Here is a 21,904-nt window from a genome sequence, read left to right as displayed (position 1 = left end):
GTCAATCATTAAAACATTTTATCCAGATCCAGGTTCCATTAAAGTGAATTAAAGGGATTCCTCCCACATGCACCAGTCTCCAGAGAATTCAGATCGATTTGTGGCTAATATTAGAGGGAGACGCACTGGGATGTTTTTTTTTTTTTGACCTGGGAAGACATCATTGCGAAATTGTTTAATGGGATATTGAGATGTTAAGCGTTTATGGATCAGAAGACGGGCTATTTGCGCAATGTAGTTTAGTGCAGAGCTGCTGGTGTCAGGGTTTGGGTGTGGAGACCTACCCTGGCAACGCAGTGGCTACTGCAAGTGGCTGGGCAGCAAGGTGGCAGCTGGAATGACCTTCTCTGCAGCTCCTCACGCCTCGCTACCCCGCAGAGAGAAACAAAATCAAGGAGATGTCCTGACCTGACCGCCCAGCTCGGTGTGTTGAAGAGGCAAATGCATGACTCTGGTGTCTGAATGAAGTCTGGGGTGCCACCTGTTATGCTGAGGCATACTGATCATATTCATTTTAGCTTATTATAGGTCATATGTTAATTGTTTTACAATTCAGATTGTTTTATTTAATTACTTTTAATTGAGATCCAATGAACACACCCCCTCCTCTTTAAAGTACAGATAAATCAAATGCTGTAAATGTAAGAAATCTGGAGCCTCGTAATGGCAGAGAAACTGTCCATTACACAACTTGTTCCCTCAGTGCCTCTTACAAGTCTGGCTGCCTTTGCGCAATCATGTCAACGAAACCATGAACCTTGTAAACCTTGTAAATATTTTTCCATATTTCCATACATACGAAAATCACTACACAGGCAAGACAGGTCTCAGATTTAGAAAACTGGCTCTTAAGCAATGCATAACTCAATTTTTAAAAAAATTGAAACGATTCGGGGTTTGAAGCTTTAATCTGGAAGCATCCAGTGGTTTCTGTGCTGCATCTAAGACTCACTTACGTTCGCCTGGTCTGGCCAAGAAGAGCCGAAGTGTCGAAGACAAACAGCATGTCTTCTGCAAGCCAAACAAAGAGCCAGATCAGGACTGGATTCCCTAAGGGCCCAGAGGATCTGCATTCGCCACTCATCCAGCGTCCACCTGTGCTCCGCGGCTGGCCTGCACCTCATTATTCTCAGCCACCGATCGGTGCTCTCGGCCACTTTGACTGAGAAACGGGGCTACACTTGATCAACAGCATGGTTCTCATTAGCCATTCCCCGCAGGACTGTCCTGCACAGCAAACACAAAGAAGCTGAGCTACATGTGGAAAAAAAAATACTTTTAGCTGTTTTGCAGGCCAATACTTCCTCTACAGCTAAACCCCAACCATTGAAGCACCACAGTTTCTCCATCTGGTAGCTTTAGTATCACCTGGTAGAAAACTAGACCCATTAACACTGGGAAATAGACTATTTTACAGTAAGTAAGCTAGATGGCCGACTGTCTCTTAGCACTATCTGTTGAATATCACCATTCATTTTCTGAGAATTGCCTTTTTTGCTTCTAATCACATTATTGAATTGTACCGATTCCTTAATAAATTGCAACCCAGGGACTTTTCCAGCAACGTTTCAGCACGTAAAACAATCTTTCAACAAGAACAAGAATTTCCTGTGGAAAAAAAAAAGTTATGAGAATGCCTCAAGCCAGACTGATAATGTTTTCTAAAACAGTCATCGAGGTGGTAATGAGGCAAAACATTTCGGAACTACAAGGTCAGATCCTTGTCACCAAGGAACTGTAACCTTCTCTAGCACTCACATTTGAGTTCCATTTTGTTTTTATTGCTGTTAATTGAACAATTATGGATTCCTACCACTCTGGTAAGTCTGTCCAGCCAGGATCCAGTTCTGAGCCTAATCAAAACAAAATTAGAGCACTTCACATTAAACTTGGTTTATTTAAATATCCTTTTACTACATACACAAACACAGCTTGCAGTGTGAGAATGTAGATCTACAGATGATCTACATCCAACACTTGGTCCTGGTGGCTGCAAGTCCTCAATACTGGACTCTGTGGATCCGTACAGCCTGGGTAATTTAACAAGCCATTGATAAGACAGCTGAAACCCAGCCATGTCCTGATGATGTGCAGATGTTCCAGATGTGAAAAATGGGGGTTCAGACTAAAGATCTAGGTGGTGGACAGAACATTTAAGAGTAATAAAAATGGTTTCAAAGAACAGAAACAAATGACCTGAAAAATGCTTTTTCAAGGTATAGTTGCATGATCAGTTGGCACTGCTTTTTGTTGGAACTGGCCACACTCAAGGTTACTTTGAGTCATTGTTCCAAACTTTTAATTTCATGTCCCCAATAAAGTTGACTAAAAAGGAAGATAATTTCTGCTAACTTATCGAGCACTACGTACACTTGATTCAGGTCCTATCAGATCTTTGTCAGGACACTGTCTTCAGCTTCTTATACAGAGGACAAGCACAGTTATATTGACATGGTGTATGTGCACTGACTTTTTTTTCCCCCTTAACATATATTAAAGCACTTTGTTCCCTTAACAATTTTCAGCTGCCAGAAACCTCAAATTGCACTCACATTCTGAAGGAGGCCACAAAAGTTTTTCACAATTTGCTCAATTCAGTGCAGGACTTTCATTCAACTTCTTTGTAAATGTAGACTTTTAAGATTAGGTCTTTGTCTTGCAGCAACACAGCCAACAAAAGTCTTAGGCTCAAATAGAGTCAAAATACACTAAATTAGCTTGAAAAAAATATCTATTATAAAATGAAATCAGGACAATTATCATAAATTGCTTTACACGGACATTTGAGTAGCAAAGTAAGTTGTCTAGTAAATGATACTGTAAATCTCAGTAATACTGTAACAAATTTAAGATAATTATTCTTTAGAATCAAAAGATTTGAAAATATTTGCCTTTAACCGATTAGCTATACTTTAGAAAGACAGGAATAAACTCTCCTGTGGTCTATTGATTTGTGTGTCTGTTTTATTTCATTCAAGTCATTTTGAATTCGACATTCCAAGTGAGTGCCCCACATTTATGTGCTATTAATGATTGTAAGTGCAAAGTGCTCAGGTTATTTGTGTGTTCTAAAAGTACAAACTTTAAACAAAAGCTATTTACATGAGACACACTCTCTCCCTCCCTGGATCGGATCCCACCTTTTAGCAGTCTATTACAATGTGTTTGCACTTTTAAGAATAAATTTGCATTAAACCAAGTGACCTTGCATGTCAATAACATCTGAATGTTGTTAAGCAATTCAGGTTGGTACATTTCCAGACCACTGAGAGATGTCAGCATTATAAGAGCACACTTTTACTCTGAAGCCATGCATCGTCTTCACAAATCAGCTTATACAACTTTTGGGAATCGGAAGACGTTATGCGCACAAAAAGGCCCAAAATAGTTTCTTCAAATTTAGACACTTAAAGATTAATCTTCAAATATTCATTTTAAAAAGGCTGAAGGCAATTTAGGAGGAAAAAGGAGGAAACAAAAAGCAACACCTAAACTGTGTTTGCTTTTAAGAAAATTAACTAATCAATTTAATATTTTATACAAGAGTGAGATATGTGTAGTGTACATGAACTCATTTCATTCATTTTTTTTACTGCACATCTGAACATCTTCTCGTGTTGGTCAAGAAAATGACATCCGTTAAAACGTGGCCCTGTTACGCCAAAGGGTGACCTCACACATTCTTCAAAAAAATAACCCAAATCGGCAACTCTCAGAAGTATGTACAGAGCTCATCTGCAGCTGAACAGGTTATCCAAACACCACTCCTACAGAAACAAAAACGTCTTGTAATGATTCATAAAGCAGGTCCCACAGAACGCTCCAAAATAAGTGGTTTTACAGAAGCAGTTCCAGTTTCTTTTTCCCACGTCCAAAATTCTTTTACAAAAAGTGTTCACTGCAAAATACTGTGGATAACAAAATAAATAAGCTGCAATTAGCTGGAAAATTTTCCTGTCATTTTTTTTCCTAGTTATTTTTAAAACATATGATGATTTTTTTGGGGGGGCCGCATTAAGATACAGCTTCAAAGTGCTCAGCAGACTTGGAATTCCAGCACAGGACAGATGTGGAAAGCCTCCCCGGGCAGAGGGGCAGAGGGCGAGGGCCGCAGGAGAGTCCCCTAGTGCTGCTTGGCCACGACGAGGTTCCTCAGCATGTCGAAGGAGTTGCCATCGGGCTGCACCGAGACGACGCGCCGATCCGGCGACGCCACCTGCAGGAAACCATTGTCGTCCAGCCCCACTACAGCCACCTGGGGTCCGTCTTCTCTCCATAGGCGCACCTGCGTACCACTGGGATGACAGAGGCGACGCGCGTCAGAGACCTGGGGTTTGCTACCTGGGACACAGGTCCTTACTCTCCACCGCCTGATAATAATAATATATTAATGACATGTTTATAGTTTTTATTTGAACACTCCACATAATGCGCTTTACAGGTAATGATGAATCCCACTACCAACACCAATGTGCAGCCCTCGCCTGGGTGATGCAATAGCAGCCATAGTGCACCAGTGCGCTCACCACACATCAGCGAAACCATGAGTGGGGCAGAGAACAGAGTGATGAAGCAGATTCATAGATGGGGATTATTAGGAGGCCATGATTGGTAAAGGCCAAGGCGAAGTTTGGCCAGGACACTGCACGAGCTGCGTCGCACTAAGTCCAAGCAAATATAGTGTCTGACACATTCCCTCAAGCATAATGGAAAGCAAGTATTATAAAAAACATACTATACTCAAACTATTACTACTGTAAAGAGTATTAATAAACATTTGTATTACAGGCTTATTTAAAAACAGACCTTCAATGATCAGTAACCAAACCAAGACAATAAAAGGAATAAAAAAACGCCTGATCCTATTTGGAGTTTGATTCCTGAAATAAAAATAATGTAGAGATGTAATTCCTACATATTATAATGTGTTTGTTTAAGTTTAATGTATAATGAGTTGGTCTAAAGGCAATGCGAGAAATGAATGCCATTCTGAATCTCTGCCTTACTCCCTTTTGACTTTGTGAATTTCTGCAAATTAGACTCCTCACCCTAGACTGGAACTCCACAGTCTTCTGCGGTTTTGTTTCATAAACGAAGGAATACCTCAGCTGGTTAGAATGATCAACTAGTTATTTAAAGATGCATAATTAGCGCAAACGTTCCCTGTAAAGGGGAACAGAAATTAAAGGCAGCTTTAGACCAGACTACCTGTGAACCCATCTCCTGTAATAGAGGGGCAGCACGCCCTGAGGGCCCTGGTCCTGGAAGGTCTGGATGAGCTGCTCCAGCAGAGTGACACTGCGGCCTATCAGCTGAGCTGTGTCCAGAAGAGCCAGGGCAGTCCCTCTCTCCTTGTTGTGCTGAACAACCAGGTCGTTGACACAGATGGTCGGGTTACTGTTGCGCACATTGAAGCCGCAGCCTGAGAACCAACAAGACACCAGCGGAGGAGAGATCAGAGAACTGTTCTTGCTCCCTTTACTTCAAGATCAAGTGCATACGAGCCGATGTCTTCTAGTTTGCAGATGTCACCTCTCATTCACATTCTCATTCATATTCGCTTTCCATTATTCCTGATCTCCAGTCAACATTTCCTAATGAGCTTCCATTCAGTATACCACAGGAGGGTTCCCCGTAACAGCTAGGTCTGTGAGGCAATTATCATACAACTGCACCAGGCTTAGGTCAGCATATCTGTGCAAACGGCAGCACTGGTAAAGATCAGAATTATATTTGGAGGCACAAGTGATGTTCCTAATCAGGACTTTCTTAGTGCTAAAAGAAAAGATGCATTTTTTTTTTTGTTTTGGGCACAAAGTATCTATGAAGGCAAACAACTAACCTGACAGAACTGTCACCATTTAACTATGCACAGTGCCTTGCTGTCTTTCATAAAGAACGTCAGCTCTGGAAATGAACATGACAAATGCCATGACAAGGCCTCTTCCCCCAGAGGTCTTAACTCTAGCTAATTCATGTCCTTCCAACAAAGACCAGAACAAAGAAACCTTACCAACGAGCGCATGGAAGGTTGATCCCATAAGTGTCGAGGTGACCAGAACTCCGCCCAGCTTCATCAAGTCACTGTAGTAAATGTCATTGGGCCACTTCACTCTTAGATCAATGTCCTGAGGAGAGAAACACAGGTTCCCTCTCCAACTGAGCGCAGCAATCACATCGTCTTCCACAAAGACATACAGAACATGGGAAAGGCTACATCTTTTGGGTTTAATCAGAAGCGATTATGATGAAGAGTCTAAGTATCCAAGTATTTAAAATCCTCAAAGGTTTTGACCAAATCGACCCAGTGGATGCAATCAGAATCAACTCCACGGAAGTGCCAAGAACAGGAGACATGTTTTTACATATAGGGGCTCTGGCCTATATGTTAAATATGTATATATTATATGTATATAGCTCTGGCTTCTATGGAGGAACAGCTGGATGAGATACGTTTATCAAATATCAAATATCAGGGTGCTGAGCAGGCCCAAGAGCCTCTCTCGTTTTAAGACCACTCTCATGTTCTTAAGAAAAAAGACCAGTCATGAAATCCTTGCAGTGTTAGACTGTAAAATAAAGCAAAGTATGAAATCATTACAAGTCCTTTATACTACAGTCCTCTGAAATGACTTCATTTAAAGTGAAGGCAGCGTATGCTTCAGAAGCACTATCTAGTACTACAATCTGCACTCTAAAGGAAATATTTACATTGTCGGTGGGAATACGCAGACAGAGCTAAATAACAAATATGTGTTGAGGACTATATGTCAAACTATTCCCTCAGAGAAAACTAAATCTGAAGTGACAGACTGTATATATTTTACGACGGGCTCCTCTGGGTTTCCAGTCTTGTGAAGGAACATTTAGCCTATTTGTAGTTGAGAACAAGCAGCTATTCTGCTTATTTTCATTTATCCACATCCCCCTTCCGTGATTTCTTGACTAGGACTGTGCGACCTCCAGAAAAATACGGTGAGGGCACACTCGTCAGCTTTTAATCTTCACGAAGGAAACAAAAATATTTATGCGAAGTGATGCCTGTTATTTTTTTCACTTCATTTAATACTTCCTGCGCAGAGAGCTTCCAGGCCCACAACCTGTCTCCAAGGAGCAAGGCAATAAACAAGGTCGCTCCAACAACAGGGGTGTTTTCCATCAAGCGGCAGGAGAACTAAGCCATGTTGATTAGTGAAAAATATCTATATATGTATATGCTCAGAATAATGAACTTCAACATGCATCAGGTGTGGTTTGAAACACTTTTGCAAAGGACCACAAACTTCTTTTCAGTACAGAGCTTTCTTTGGCTCACAGCACTCCATGAGTACTTAACACTGCGTAGCAAGCATGCAATGCACAGTTCACAGTCTTTCATGTATCAGTTTTATCTGGTTTTCTTTGTAGCACTTTAGGATTAATCAATCGAGTTTGTTTTGCACCAGACGTTCATGAGGTTAGTTACCAACGTATTGGGCTGATGCCATATCCAAAGCAACTTGCATCGGCATTTATTTATATAGTAGTCTATTCTGCTAGAGCAATTTGGGTGAAATCTTTTCACCCAAACCTTCCTCAAAAGTACAAAAGCAATGGATATAAACCTACAACTGTCACTTTTTGAGTCCATGTTCCTAATCACCTCTCCATACTCCACCTCGAGGTTTGATCCTGGGACATCGTATTTGTGAACAGGAAATGCAGGGTGCTATGAATTAGGTACGTGATCTATTTCTGCCAATTTGTTTTATTATCCCCTCACCCAATTTGGATTTGCCTTTTATTTTAACACCTGGCTCCTTTTCCAGCAAAGACCCCTGTACCACAGGGGAGGGTACAGGGGTCTTTACCAGGGGAGAGTGAGAGATGAGAATGTGCTCCTCTCCAACATGCCCGTCTAAACAGCCTTTGTCTTTTGATAAGCTCCTAACTCAATGGTGCCCAACAGGGCAGCTAATGCCAACTGGAGGCCTCGTGCGTCTCTTACTGATGGCACCGAAGGGCCTGCAGGCAGCTGGTAAATCACTGGAGCTGTCCTGGGCAACTTATCCCCCTGCTGGCCAGCTACTATACAACCCCAGTCACATTTAGCTGAAACCAGCCAGCGATGCTGGATCCCAGAACTCAGCCTGCTCTCCAAGAACATACACTTCCCCTTTGGAAACCTGTGAACAAGATTTTTTTCCCCAGACACACAATCTACAGGGAGGCGGGAGCCTGAGGCTGAGAATTGTTAAACACAAGCCAGAGGGCCCAGATGGAAACTACCTGGAACTACGTCTTTAAAACAGGGGGGCACTTCTAAAACCCAAAGGGTTGGTAGAGTGTGGCAGCAGCTGCCCAGCCATGTTGTTGAAGGTGACACTCTGGCTCCTCTCAAGGAGCAGCAGGGCGAGATCCTTCGTTCAGCTGACGACCAGCTACCCAGCAGGCCAGGAGGGCCGGACGTCCTCCGGCCCGGTCGGCACCTTTCTGATGTTCTGGCATGAACTGTACCTCGTATCCAGGGAGCGTGCGCACCGCCTCCACTACCGCCAGGGCAGCCAGGTGCTGCAGGAAGGGAATCCTCTGGCCCAGCGCTGAGGACACGGGCACGCGGACGTGCAGCGTGAACATGGCACAACCCACGGGGCTCAGCCACGCGTTGCCCCCACGACCTGGGAAGAAGATCCAGACACCCTAACCGTCACTCTGACTAGCAGCGCCCTTAGTCTCTCCACGTTCTCTTGAACACTGCTAGAATGGGGACTCCTTACTCTGAAAGCTCACGTAGAATAGTTGGGGTATCCTCATTCTGATAGCTAATGTATAATAGTTGGGGTATCCTCATTCTGATAGCTAATGTATTATAGCTGGGGTATCCTTATTCTGATAGCTAATGTACAGTATAATAGTTGGGGTATCCTCATTCTGATAGCTAACGTATAATAGTTGGGGGTATCCTCAATGGGGTATGCTAATTTTTAATATTTGTATATTTAATATTTGTACTTTTACCCAGCTTCACAAAGCACAAATCAGTGAGAAGATCTGATGTAAACCTTCAATTTTTCTTCTGCATCACTGTGTTAGAATCTGATCAGAAACACAACTGTAATTTTGTTTGGGAGATACTGCTGTATATTGTTTCAAAACAATCCTCAATAAAACCAGAAAAAAAATCAATTAAGGAGAATCATGATGATCTCTAAGGTTCCCCCTTAACGTAGCAGTGCTTTTTACGGGAGCTGTCCGAGAGAAGTACCAAGCTTGAGGGAGCAACAGTATTGACCGCAGAATCTGAACCTTTTCCTCTTCGCCTCAGTGGAAAGACCCATGTCATAAATAAGTCACATTTTTGGCAATAGCTTTTCCTGCAAGGACTGTGACATTATTTTTTGTAACCTTACATTTAATTGATACTTCACAGTCCTGCAAGTAGTAGAAACGGAGGGAAGAGGCACACCCTACACAACTTTAACTACTATTACCAGTTTGTTGCTATTGCCGAAGCTTTGAATCAATATCCTTTTTTAAAACAGTCTGTTTTGTTTTTCCTCGAGAAATAATAACCTGAGGCTTTTAATGCCCAGAAGCTGACGACAAAGAAAAAGAGAGAAAGAAAAAAAAGAGAGAAATCTGTGATTGGCTGAAGTGATGGAAAACTACTGACCTTTGCCTTGTGTCTGCCGTGCTGCTATAGCTATTAACCCCATTTCCTGAGGCAGCTGAAGCATCAACCTGCGAATTGTGGGAAAAAGCAGTCAGACAGAACAAAAAAAAGCGTTGAAACGGTATCTAAGGGGGGTATTAACCGTGTACTGCTTTATTTTTGACAAAGGAGGAAATGTTTCAAAACACCTGGATTCTGAAGTGTTAAAAAAAACTGCAACTGAATATTTCGGAGCCTGGTTCTATGAGCTTGCCACTTCACAAAACAAAAGTGTGAAGCAAAGTTCACAGATATAACCCATCTGTACTGCCATGAAACTGGCCCTTCAGTTCTCACGGATAATAGTTTTAAAAGTAGTTCATCCAGTTCTCTCTCTCATACAGCTTCCCCATACTGGTGTGTTGTGAATGTCATCTAGCATAATTACTGTAGTAAAACTAGCATCTAAAATGCCACCACGGCCCTTTGATTGACTCCCCCTGGACTGTAATTGGACCAATGACCTTCAGAACGGTGGGTTCATATGCTAGTATGGAAGGTGAATAAAATACCGACAAAAGAAAACAAGTGTCCACTTGACCTTCATGTCAGTATATACATTTCCTCTAGGCCCCAGAAATCCAAGAGCACACAAGGCTGTCAATCTGTCCTAGCCTGCAGGCAGACCTTTTCTCTCATGCATACGAAAAACCCAAGTGTGAGGCAAAATTAAATTACTCCTCCACCCAGACTTCTACCTGCACACGTTGTTTTCAGATTTTGTCTACATGCATACGTTTTAAAGGACAAATCAGAAATGCAGAGAAGATTAAGTGAGGGCATGTCTTCCATCAGTAGCTCTGGCTTGGGAGTGGCACGGTACTACTCTTCAGAGGAAATGTGGAGAAAAAAAATACCGTGAAGGAACAAACGATGGATTTTTAAAAATCCGGCAATACGTTTGCAAAGTTGTCAGGCAAATTGAATTCAGCTAATAAACAGCAAAGCAGTTTGCATTCAAGGTATTCATTATTTTGAAAACAATTAGACTGTGAAGACAACTTGCTAATTAAATCGCCCAGGATGAATTCTGGGTAAGAATGATATTTTATTAAAACCGTTTAATTCTCTTTAGAAATGACAGAAAAAAAGGCTGAGAAAACAGAAAATATTAAAGGTTACACATCTTATCTATTTCCACATTACCCATCATGGATGAAAGACGTCTTTTTTAAACAAGCCAACTTAAACCTTTCCTATGTATGTGTACTCTGAGATCATCCTTTAGTTTGTTGTGAAAAGGTAAATGAATGAGCAAAACGATTATGGTTCACGAAAGGAGAATGTTTTCCACAGGTTGAATACCCTTGCAGGTTAATGTTTCCTTAAGCTACACTGCTGGCGGTTGATTCCCAGAGGCACAGTGCATTTGCCGAGGAAGAAAGTTAAACATAAGCCACACAATCCCATACTTAAATTTAGATTTCCAAAAAAAGCATTATGAAACCACACGATATCCAAATTTGAGATGACAGGAGTTTGAAGCTGCTTTTTGTGTTATGCTCTTTCTTAGTGAAATTTCGGAGAACAGTCAGTATGACAGGTGCACTTTCTACGTTGTCAGTTTCAAGCAGTCTCCTGAAATACAGCTAAACCACATCTGAGAACCACAGCAAAATTCGCACAGACTGCCCTTTCACAGGCTGTCTTGAGGATGCTTGAGCTGACACAGAGACCCTGCCTTCCAGTGTGGACACTGTGAGCAAACTCCCACCATTACCCAAATGCCAAAGCTGAAAGACATCTTGTTTCATCATCTATGCGTTGTCACTTTTCAGAAGATTTAACTAAGCCTGCGGAAACCCAATACCCAAGCTCAAGATAAAACAGCAAACAAAAATTGTGCTCAACGCTGCCGAGAAGGTTCACTCCTAATGCAAGAGAAAGGGTTTAAGTACTGCAAAAAAGAAGCCTGCCACAGCTCATTCAACAGAATGGACGAGGGGGGGTTCTCAGACTGCACAGACGACAAAAAGAACTAGCAAAGCTTGCTTATACACAGAGGAGCAGTGAAAGGCTACTGCTAAGAAGTCAGTGAGTAAAAAAAAAAAGACAGCACCAACAAAGCCCTGAACATAACTTGCAGACTCTAATACATCTCCAAAAGCATGTATGTTGAAAATAAATTTAAAAAACATTTACCCGGCTTCAGGAAGGAGTAAAAAAATATATTCTATAAAGTTCAGCTATTACACTTAGACAATTTCAGAATGTTGTGCAAATGGGTAGAAATAAGCATCATCAGATAAAGTACATACATTAAATGTATCTCTTAACAAAACTGTACATTCACTGCCATTGAACTTTCCATGTTTAACAGGCATTACAAGAGTGCAAATGCAATCTAAAGACAGGGGCATACTGATGTGGAGAAAATCAAAATGGCATAAACCAGTAAGATTTTTCTTGGAAGAGCTGGGTGAGATACATTGTCACTACTCTGAGGAGAAGCCCATCAGCAATCTGTCATTTACAGAGAAAATGAATTTACCCAAGGGATTAAAACAGAAGACCTCAATTTACTCGGCAGTTAACAAAGAATCCAAACAGGCGGTGTTCAAAGAGAAAGGGAATGCATGCTTTTATAATGCAAAGGGACTGTGTCAATGGAACAGATTAAACAGTTGATGATTAATCCTTTGAATCCACAAGCTACACAGTCATTTCTGCAGTGCTTTTCAGGCACCTTCTACTTCTGAATCCTAACTGAAAGTACAGTTGGTATGAAAAGGATTTCAAAAGAAAAACCTGGAGTCTTGGAGTTCCAGTATAAAAGCATTATTTCATAATACTGGCCAGTTATGCCACATTGACCAAAAATGGTTCATCATCCTAGATTCCTCCTACATTTAACAGCTGATCACTTGATGACTAGAGCACAATTTCACCAGACACCAACCTGGAGGAAACAACATGATTTTTTTTGTCCTATATTTTATTGTTTTCATAATATGTAGTTTGCTCAAGTCTGAAGTGACTATAATATTACATTAGCTGTCGCACAGGCTAACTATAGAGACTAACCCTTTAACTGAACTACTACAGGACTCTTGTAAGAACTCCTAAAGGAGAGTATCCAGAAAGTCTGAAAAAAAAAAAACTGCTTAATCCACACTAAAACAAAAAATGTTCAAATGCTGATATGAAAGGTCAGTACTGTATGTAGATATGTGCAATTCTCTAAATCCATATTTATTAAACTGGACACCACAAGGCAAGTGCCCAAAAGATAAACAGAAACTAAAATGTCAAAAACTTGCAAGACTCTGGAACTTTTGACGTTCCAGACTTTGATACATTTCTCGAATGAACAATTCCGGTCAGGTCGTCTCGTGTTTCAATCAAAGAAAGTAAAAGCAGCAGAGTGCAGGGCACAAAGTTAAAAAAAAACAATAACAACACTTCAACGAGAGCCTGTCAGAATCCCATCGTTCTAAACACGCCACATCTTTATTCCTTACCAGAGCAGGAGTGGGAGAATCATGGTTTTATTGCCATCTACTCGTTGGACCAAAGAGACTCACATTTTTCTCCATTTGCACAACTGGGTGCGTTCTGGAAACAGGACAGGGTGAAATACCAAACCCACCTGGGATTTGAACACACAACCATACATTCCTAACAAGCACTCTTGGGTGAGGTGAGGTGAGGTGAGGTGAGAGAGGGGGGCATTCATTTTCTAATGACCCGAAATCTTTGCAACTTCTGTGCCGATTTTTACAGTAAAAAAAGGTTTACTAGTTTTCTGGGGGGAACCGTTTGAACACGATTGCGATCTCTCTTTTACTACATCCCCTCCCCCCCCACCACCCTTCTGCTCAGTCTAGCACAGGCCACAGGAGGCAGAGTGGGCGACTGCTGGCAGGTTCCTGTGTCTGTGCAGGCTGTGCAGTCAGCAGGAACATGACCTCCCCAGCTCTGAGGCAGGTTAAGCAGCCCGATTGAGCACTGCTCCTAATTGAGAGCTTTTACTGTTTGGCAGGACCACCGGAGAAACCTGTGCACTTGTTCGTGACGACGGCACCTCCTTTGCAAATCAAGCCCTGATGAGCGCAGACAGGGGGCCCAGCTGGTTCTCTGGAGTCCTTCAACCAAATAAATGAACTTTTAATAAGAACATCAGCGCCTAACAAGGCAAGGAAGGCCAGTCATGACCTCTTTGTCAAACCGCTAGTGTACTTGTGCAGTGACTAAATTGAACGCACCTAAGGGAGTGTATGATACAGCTGTGTGTGTGAAGCAGAGGTTTCATGGAAAAAAAAAAAGGTGAAAAATTGCCGCCTTAAAGGAGCAGGAGTAGGAAATGCTAAAGCTGAGATTTAATGTTAAATCTGTAGTCTGCAGCAAAGATACAGAATGAAGTTTCATTACAAGTTATGGGTGAAATGTAGTACTATCTGAAAACTTCAGCTAAGAGCTATCATTTTACTCAATCCACATCAGTCGTGTGAGGGTTATGAAGGCGAAGTCATGGAAAAACGGACTTCGAAATCACATGCATTGTATACTGCTATACCAAAGAAATGCACTAATGGATTTGCTCAAATAATCTTGTTGGATATCTTTCTGTAAACAACAGATGATGTGTCAAAAAATATATAGATACATGAAATGGGAGTTTCAAAATGAAAATATTTCAATGTTGGATTGATGTTGCCTCCCTGACCTTCAACATGGCCCTTGCAGCATTGATCAGCCTGTTGTGGGATTTTCTGACATTCCGTTACGAGAGCCAACCCTGAAATGACAACGTGGTCCCAGAGAGGTTCAGATCGACTCGGGTCCAGGAGAGGAACCTGTCCACAGCAAGACCTCTATATTATTCACTTATAGTTGAGCCATTGTGATCCTAACATTGAGTGGTCTTGTGTGACCCTCCATCCCTGGTCCATGGGAACGTTTATACTTCTGCCCTGACTTTCAGGGATGGAAGGACTGTCAAGGTCAAGGACTTTGCCCAACGTATCACTGAGCCCTTAATCTGTATTGCCCAACGGATAATCACCATAACATCTCCATACACATCACCTCCCGTCAGGTCTCTTAAGTCCAAAACGGAGTCTATCTGTGGGGGGGGGAACACTCCATCACACACATGCTTTCTGGGCCACAGAAAATGGCATTTTCATCACTCAGCTGTCAAAATAACCCCTGACCGCCTCCCTGCATGCAGATTATCGTCTTCCTGCAATTTCTCATGCTGTAGGAACTGCCGTCAGAAAACGATCTAAAGAAATGTGACGTTTCTGGGCCAGTGTGTGTACACCCACAGCCTTCCAAGTTCTGTTCCATCCCTAAGAGGGCTGGTATCCTGGTTTCTCTGGACTGGACTACTGAGTGACGAAGCAAAAATATTTCATTACTTAAGCAGGGCACGGCCATATCTCTCTCCCCCTTCACTTCCTTTAATCAAAATCATCTCTTTTGACTGGCCGCTCGGACAGAGTTTTTAACCGACTCATTTTGGCTCTTCAGTATATCAAACACTCCACACCTGCTGTTATTATGGTATCGTATGGCACGAGCTTATTCAAAGGAACAAATCTGTTCACTATTTAAATACAAATAAAATTATGTTGGTAATGTAATGTGCGTAATGTACAACTGATGTAAAACTTATGACTGTTTATTGTGTATCGGAAAACAATCAACTGGCAAATGTGCAGATCTGGCAAAACAAAGCCCTGACTAAGGACTCATGTGCACACCTTATTCTGCTTTTCAGTTCTGTTCCAACAAGACATAAGCAATGATTTAGTCAAAAGACAACACAAATTCTGTGTTGCTGTCTATATATAGTTTAAAATATATATAAATACAAGCAATTCTATTTCCAGCTATACTATAGTAAATTCTTCTTGTATTGTCTGCATGATCAACTGTCCTCATAATGAGAAATGCTGCATTCGTTAGTACTACACATTAGTCACTGTAATTCTTAGACTGATGGAACATATTATATTCATAGTACATGTGAAGGTGTGGCTTAATTATATGTGTAAGAGCTACAATGGACAATACAAAGTAATAGAACACGAGAGGAATATAGAGCAGCTATATTACACAGTCATAAGAAACATTAGTGGACCGATAAATGTTAGTTATCACAGATAATTTAGAAATGTAATAACTTGTATCAATTATTGTATCAATTATTACAAACATATTAATATGAATTTGCATTCCAATTTTTAAAAGAAAAAAAACATTAAAGATATGTTTATAATAATAATTGCTTATACTTGTATAGCGCTTTTCTGGACACAAAGCACTTTATAGGTAATGGGAACTCCCCTCCACCACCACCAATGTGCAGCATCCACCTGGATGATGCGACGCCAGAATACTCACCACACATCAGCTCTCTGCAGGGAGGAGAGCAGAGTAATGAAGCCAATTCACAGATGGGGATTATTAGGAGGCTATGATTGGTAAGGGCCAATGGGAAATTTGGCCAGGACGCTGGGGTTACACCTCTACGGTTTTTGAGAAATGCCCTGGGATTTTTAATGACCACAGAGAGTCAGGACCTCGGTTTTACGTCTCATCCAAAAGACGGCACCTTTTTACAGTATAGTGTTCCCGTCACTATACCGGGACATTAGGACCCACACAGACCACAGGGTGAGCGCCCCCTGCTGGCCCCACTAACACCTCTTCCAGCAGCAACCTTAGTTTTTCCCAGGAGGTCTCCCATCCAGGTACTGACCAGGATCACACCTGCTGAGCTGCACTGGGCTGTCCATCGTGAGTTGCAGGGTGATATGGTTGCTGGTTTTAACACAACCAAAGGACAATTATGTATTTAATGCATGTTGTTATGAAGTAACAAAGACAAGAAGGTGCCACGGTCAAATACTTTTTTTAGAAGCTGGCACCCACAAGTCAATCATAGAGTCACACTCTATATACTATTTAGACCAGAAAACCATTTTTGTTTAACAAATAAGTCATTAAAATCAATGCCCTATTCAATAGAATAAGAAACATTGAAATACATAAAAACTGTTGTTTAACTGTTTAGGGATTTGTGAAACCACTGGCTTCACATTCTGCATATGCGTAAGAGTATGTATATATGCATGCAATTATTACTTTCAAAGCCATCAGTGACATGCTACTGAAATTTACTTTTCTATGACAAAACATTAAAAGAAACTTGGTACTCTATGTATTGATTATGCATCATTTTTTACATTTTAATTTTTGATTTTATGCACTTCTTTGAGTAACGGATTATTTGTAAAAAAATGTGTTTATATGGACTCTGCATGTTGATTTCTTGCCATCATTTAAATGAATGAATTATTCATAACTAACCACAAACTGCTTAAATAACCTGCATGAGTACCATCACCTCATTGAAGGAGTTGTCAGAGCACCGGCGATTTAACATGCTGAATGTCAACCCTGGCAAAAATCAAGAAACACACAGAAAACAACCAATATGCTCCATTTATAAAGATCATTACAGCTTTCTGTCGTTGGTATTTTGAAGACTAGTAAGACGTTACAGCCAAACACCGTCTGTCAATGATAAGCCATTAAAAAGGGAGATCACAAGCCACAACACTACCTTGACAAGATCAATAGGGAAGGTCAGGTGTGATGGTCTAGGAAGGTGTGTCTAGTCACCACAGACCTGAAGGCAACCTGACTACATGGCAATACATCGATCAGATCCAGTGGACTCCTCCTCAGGACAATGACTCAGAAGGACAAAGCATGCCCTCAAGCTGCTATTTTAACAAAGGCTTTCTTGCAAGATGGGAAAATGACAGCTATGCGGTAGATGCCCTGTTTAGCAGACTGGAGCCCCACTGAACAGTTGTGGGATGAGCTGGGACAACATGTGGTGTCTGGGGACCGGAGAAGAGGAGCACGCTTGTCCAAACTCTACCGATGGAATGGGACAGAACCTACAACCTGGGGCAAAGCATGTGTCAGAGGTGTACAGCCAGTAATGCCCCCGGTGTTGAGCACATACTGTACGTGACTTCCACTGCGATCATCTCCATGATGAAAAATGTTAATCCACCTTATTTACAGTACCTTTACCAGCGAAATGTCTGTTCTATAAAATGTCAGTGCACCCGTCACCAAGAAAAAAAAAGTCATTTTCCTGATAATAAGAATGTGAATGTTGAGTACAAAAGCTGGATTCTGAACTCATTTCCCCCATTGGAACTTGAAATCCATTTGCGCAAATAAAAACAATTTTACTGTTTTGTTTTTTTTTTTACCCCAACGCAACCACTAACACAGCACTGGTGATCACGTGGTCTCAAATTTCACAGGGATTTTACAGCGAGTAGTAGTTTTATGGTGTGTTTACAGTGTCAACGCCCAACTGGAAAACAGCTGGGATCTGTACAATTTGAGGTTCAACTCAAGGCGTGTTGGAAGGCTGAAGAGACTGCACTTCGGTGCACTGAAAAGCATGCTTTTATGCTTATATTTTGGAACAGACAACAATGATATAATTAAGAGACAAGCAGCAAGGTACGATACCGTACATTTTAATTTAATGTATTCCCTTATGTGGTCTTCCTTTAATTCTAAAATATGTTTGCAGTGCACTCGTCACCTTGTTAATATGTACAGCGTTTACTTTTTTAAATAGCTTTGGAACACTTTGGAGCATCTGAAGTGTATTAATACGGTGCTTTGATCAGAATGAACAGCCACCGCTGCCAGATCCACATTAGTTTCAAGTTCTGCACAAGACGGTGCGTCCGGAATTGTAGCGGATGTGCTCGGCAAGCAGACGCCCTTTTCCCGAAAGGAACTGCATGGAACGGTGGTTGTGCCTCGGCGCCCCCGAATGTCCTGTTACCGCGGTTGGATATGGAGAAAGAGAGAGAGTCACCCTGTATGGAGTCCCTGTCCCCACCGCCCCCCACCACCACCAAAACATTCTCTTGTTGCAGACTCTCGCTGCCGTTGTGACCTCTCTGAAATCTATCCCGGGCGGATTAACATGTAAAAGCAATGTCGACTTAATTTCTGAAACACAAATATGAGATCAGCCTTGGATCACACAAAACATCTCACTCCTAAACACGCTAATGCTCTTAGACACTCAATGAGAGGCTGTCAATAAAGGAGATGGTGGGGGGTACGGCGTGGGGTACGATTGGGGGTCTAGGGCCCGAGTGAAGAGCTATCTATAATCAGGCCAGCTCAGCCTGGCTGGAGCTAATGCATTCCTCCAGAAGTTAATCTCATTTTGAAAGCACATCCACCAAGAAGCACAGGGGTCGGCCCTGCTGTGAAACAAAAAATGCATTAAAAAAAAATTCTCAACAGCGGCAGGAAAGAAAAAAAAAAGGCACACAATTAGCAATTAGATCCCAACAATGGTCGATTTTCGCCGCGAGTGCAAAGTATCAAAGGTGGCCATTCCCCCACCATCTCACTTCCCCAATCCCTCCCTGGAGTGGGTGGTGAAGCCAGGGGCTTTTCGACAGACGAAAACAAAAAGAAATGTCTGTTAATCCTCACTCTGCCTCACCGGCGTGATGAAAACGGCTGAAATCAGAGACACACTGCCGTGAAAGTGAGCTGGGATGTGAACCACAAGGGATGGAAACTTTTCTGAATGAAAAAAAAACCCCACAACAGACACCTTTGCCAAGTCATGTCTGATGGATCTGATTCAGGAATCTTGTTGTGTTCTCTACGTAGTCCACTGTAGAGCACAATCACAGTGCACTTTTACAAATATCTGCTGTATCTTCAACAGCTGTATACTGTATATCCACAAAAGGGGAGAACAGATCTGTAAGCCTTCTCCTTTACACTAGTCTCATTACCAGAAAGTGAAAACAAAGGAAGGTCTCAAGTTACTCTGGCTAAACACTAGTAGTTTCATAAAAATAACTCACAGGTGAAATAATCAAGTGAATTATCTCCGTTTCATAATATGATAAAGTGCAGCAGAGATGAAATACATAAAGAAATGAACCTCAGTTCAGCTTGTTTTTAGGAAAATGCAACACTGAACTACAGTTCTTTTAAAGGAAACCAGGCAGCAGGAGCAATTTACCAAGCCCTCAGCTGCTGGTCAAACTCTTTGCAGTTCTTTGTATTAGTTCCACATGGGTAACACAAATATGATTCCCTGTTATTAAACGTGGTATCTGCACTCGCTGATTTTTGCAGAGTTTGATTAAGGGTTCCGCGTGTCTCGTTGCCCGCGTTCAAGCTGCGAGGGGGCACACAAACACCCAAAGGCAGCTAAGTGACTCTCCCTGGTGGTCAGGGCTGTGTTCACACTAATTATTACACGGGCTCCGGACTTTATTAAGGGTGTGCGCCTCAGCTGGGCTGGATTAACGCACTCAGTGGGGGCAGCGGTGGCAGTGAAACACCAGCCTGTTTTGGTTTATGCCGTGCAGCTCTGGCACCGAGGCAGAGGAATTCTTCATCCCACGAAAGCTCTCGGCGTTTATTTGGCAGGGGCTGGGTTTCGTGCCCACAAGACGAGATGACAAAAGAAAAATCTTTAGCAAAGCAGTCCAGGGCCTATCGGTCAGGCGGGCACAGCACAGCGCTGTCAAATGAATGAGGAGAGAACCAGCGTGGAAAAGGCAGAAAGTGTCAACTGTCGCATCTTTTCTTTCAGTGATTCGGTATGAGAGGTTGAGATCACCGGACCGTCCTGCACTGGAATTCTTTGGGCATATTCTTGACGCAACACAAAAGGAATAATACTTATAGGCTCACACACAGATATGCTGCAAAATGAAGCTAAACTACAAGACGGAACTCATTAGATCAGTTTGTATTAATCCCCAAAGTATTTGCAAGGCACTGACAGCGTGCCGCAGGCCAGAAACGTAATACAAACCGCACAGAAGTGAAGCTTCTCCCCCAGCCCTCTCACTTAGAAGCTTCTTTTTTAATTTCGCAAAGTACACTGACAAGATTACACGCATGCCATCTGAGCCTTGGAGCTGGGAGTGTTAGGGATGGCTCGGGCTGGAGGCACTGCAAGTACAAGCAGAGCAGTGAGCCCAGCAACATTGAGCACGCTGACCCACACCTCGCTACCTCTTGGTGCAACACTCAACCATCACTAGTTCATCCAAAGACGACTGCAGAGCTTTGGGCTGTTGGTAATTGCAACAAGTGGAGAATAATGCAGGGTGTCCGATGAGAAAAAAAGAAAACACCACATCACCAAGTAGAAGATCAGACCTTTCAAGTCAAGATATCCCTCTTTGTTTAGCTAGGGAGAAATGTCTTACAGCTTTGTCTCAAATGGCCTTTGTCAAGGCAGCTGAGCCCAGAAGGTCACTTATCCATCTCTGGGTCAGAGGATAAATGGACACCACCCAAGTCATCTGTATGACAAGGAGATGTAAGTGGTTTACATACACCAGTCTAGGAATTATCTCTGTGCAGGGATTAGTCAACTAGTTACCTTGCTGGGGACTTCCACCAAACAACTGTACAAAAGAGGTATCATTCACAAAAGATCTAACCCCCTCCTACCTCTCTTTAAACAAGAGACTCCTCTTTAGTTTGGTATGAAACACTGCATACAGTGATGCGTTCCTACATCATACATCTGGAGAAACGGAAAAGAGAGCAATTCGGTTGATGTTGACAATTGGGACAATAACCCAACAATCTGTACAACTGTACAATTAAAAAGGGAAAGAGAAGGAACAACAAAAACTTTAAAACATGTTCACTATGACAGCAGACTAAACTCCCGACAAGATCAGCAATTTAGACGCACCCTCTAAATACAACAAGATTTAAGACTACAGCGTTTAATGCCTCTAAATAAGCCTAAATTGCCTTGAAAGTCAAACTAGAATGAAATTTCATTGTTTTAACTGGAGAAAAAAGTAAACTGCTCCATGTAACCCAGAATTTTCCACTTATTCACTTTTCACCTTTTAAATTACTTTCTTCTTAACTTCTGGTTTTGCAAATCATCAAATCTGCACTGCAACACATAAAGACAATTAAAAACTAGAGTGTGCTTACCGGCTTTTAAAATGCCCACACCTCGACAAGTCCCAGTACTTCTTAATTCCTTCAGTAACAAAACTGCTTTCATTTTTTACCACCACCCTATAGACGCATAGCTCTCAAACAAAGAAATCTCAGAGATTATGCCAGACATCAATGCTAATTTCAAAAACTGGATTTGCAAATGACAGCATAAGCATATTTGTATTGATCACACGGAGGCAG

At 41.9% G+C, this 21,904-nt stretch overlaps 1 protein-coding gene across 2 annotated transcripts in view; it reads right to left on the bottom strand.

Annotated features, from left to right (window-relative positions):
• Window positions 1–1,877: 1,877 nt before the first annotated feature.
• The window catches only part of hlcs (holocarboxylase synthetase (biotin-(proprionyl-CoA-carboxylase (ATP-hydrolysing)) ligase)), a 38,559-nt gene continuing 18,532 nt past the window's right edge, over window positions 1,878–21,904 (bottom strand). For both annotated transcript variants that reach the window (XM_015341609.2, XM_015341608.2), the window contains exons 7-11: window positions 9,653–9,720; window positions 8,497–8,657; window positions 6,014–6,128; window positions 5,209–5,422; window positions 1,878–4,295 (exon numbers count right to left, since the gene is read on the bottom strand). In XM_015341609.2, coding sequence (XP_015197095.2) covers window positions 4,124–4,295; window positions 5,209–5,422; window positions 6,014–6,128; window positions 8,497–8,657; window positions 9,653–9,720 — 730 coding nt within the window. In that variant the 3' untranslated portion in view covers window positions 1,878–4,123. The remainder of the gene's footprint in view (window positions 4,296–5,208; window positions 5,423–6,013; window positions 6,129–8,496; window positions 8,658–9,652; window positions 9,721–21,904) is intronic.

The sequence above is a fragment of the Lepisosteus oculatus genome, chromosome 5 (assembly GCF_040954835.1).
Source record: "Lepisosteus oculatus isolate fLepOcu1 chromosome 5, fLepOcu1.hap2, whole genome shotgun sequence".
In the NCBI taxonomy this organism is placed as follows: Eukaryota; Metazoa; Chordata; class Actinopteri; order Semionotiformes; family Lepisosteidae; genus Lepisosteus; species Lepisosteus oculatus.
This window is presented reverse-complemented; position numbering and strand designations above follow the sequence as displayed.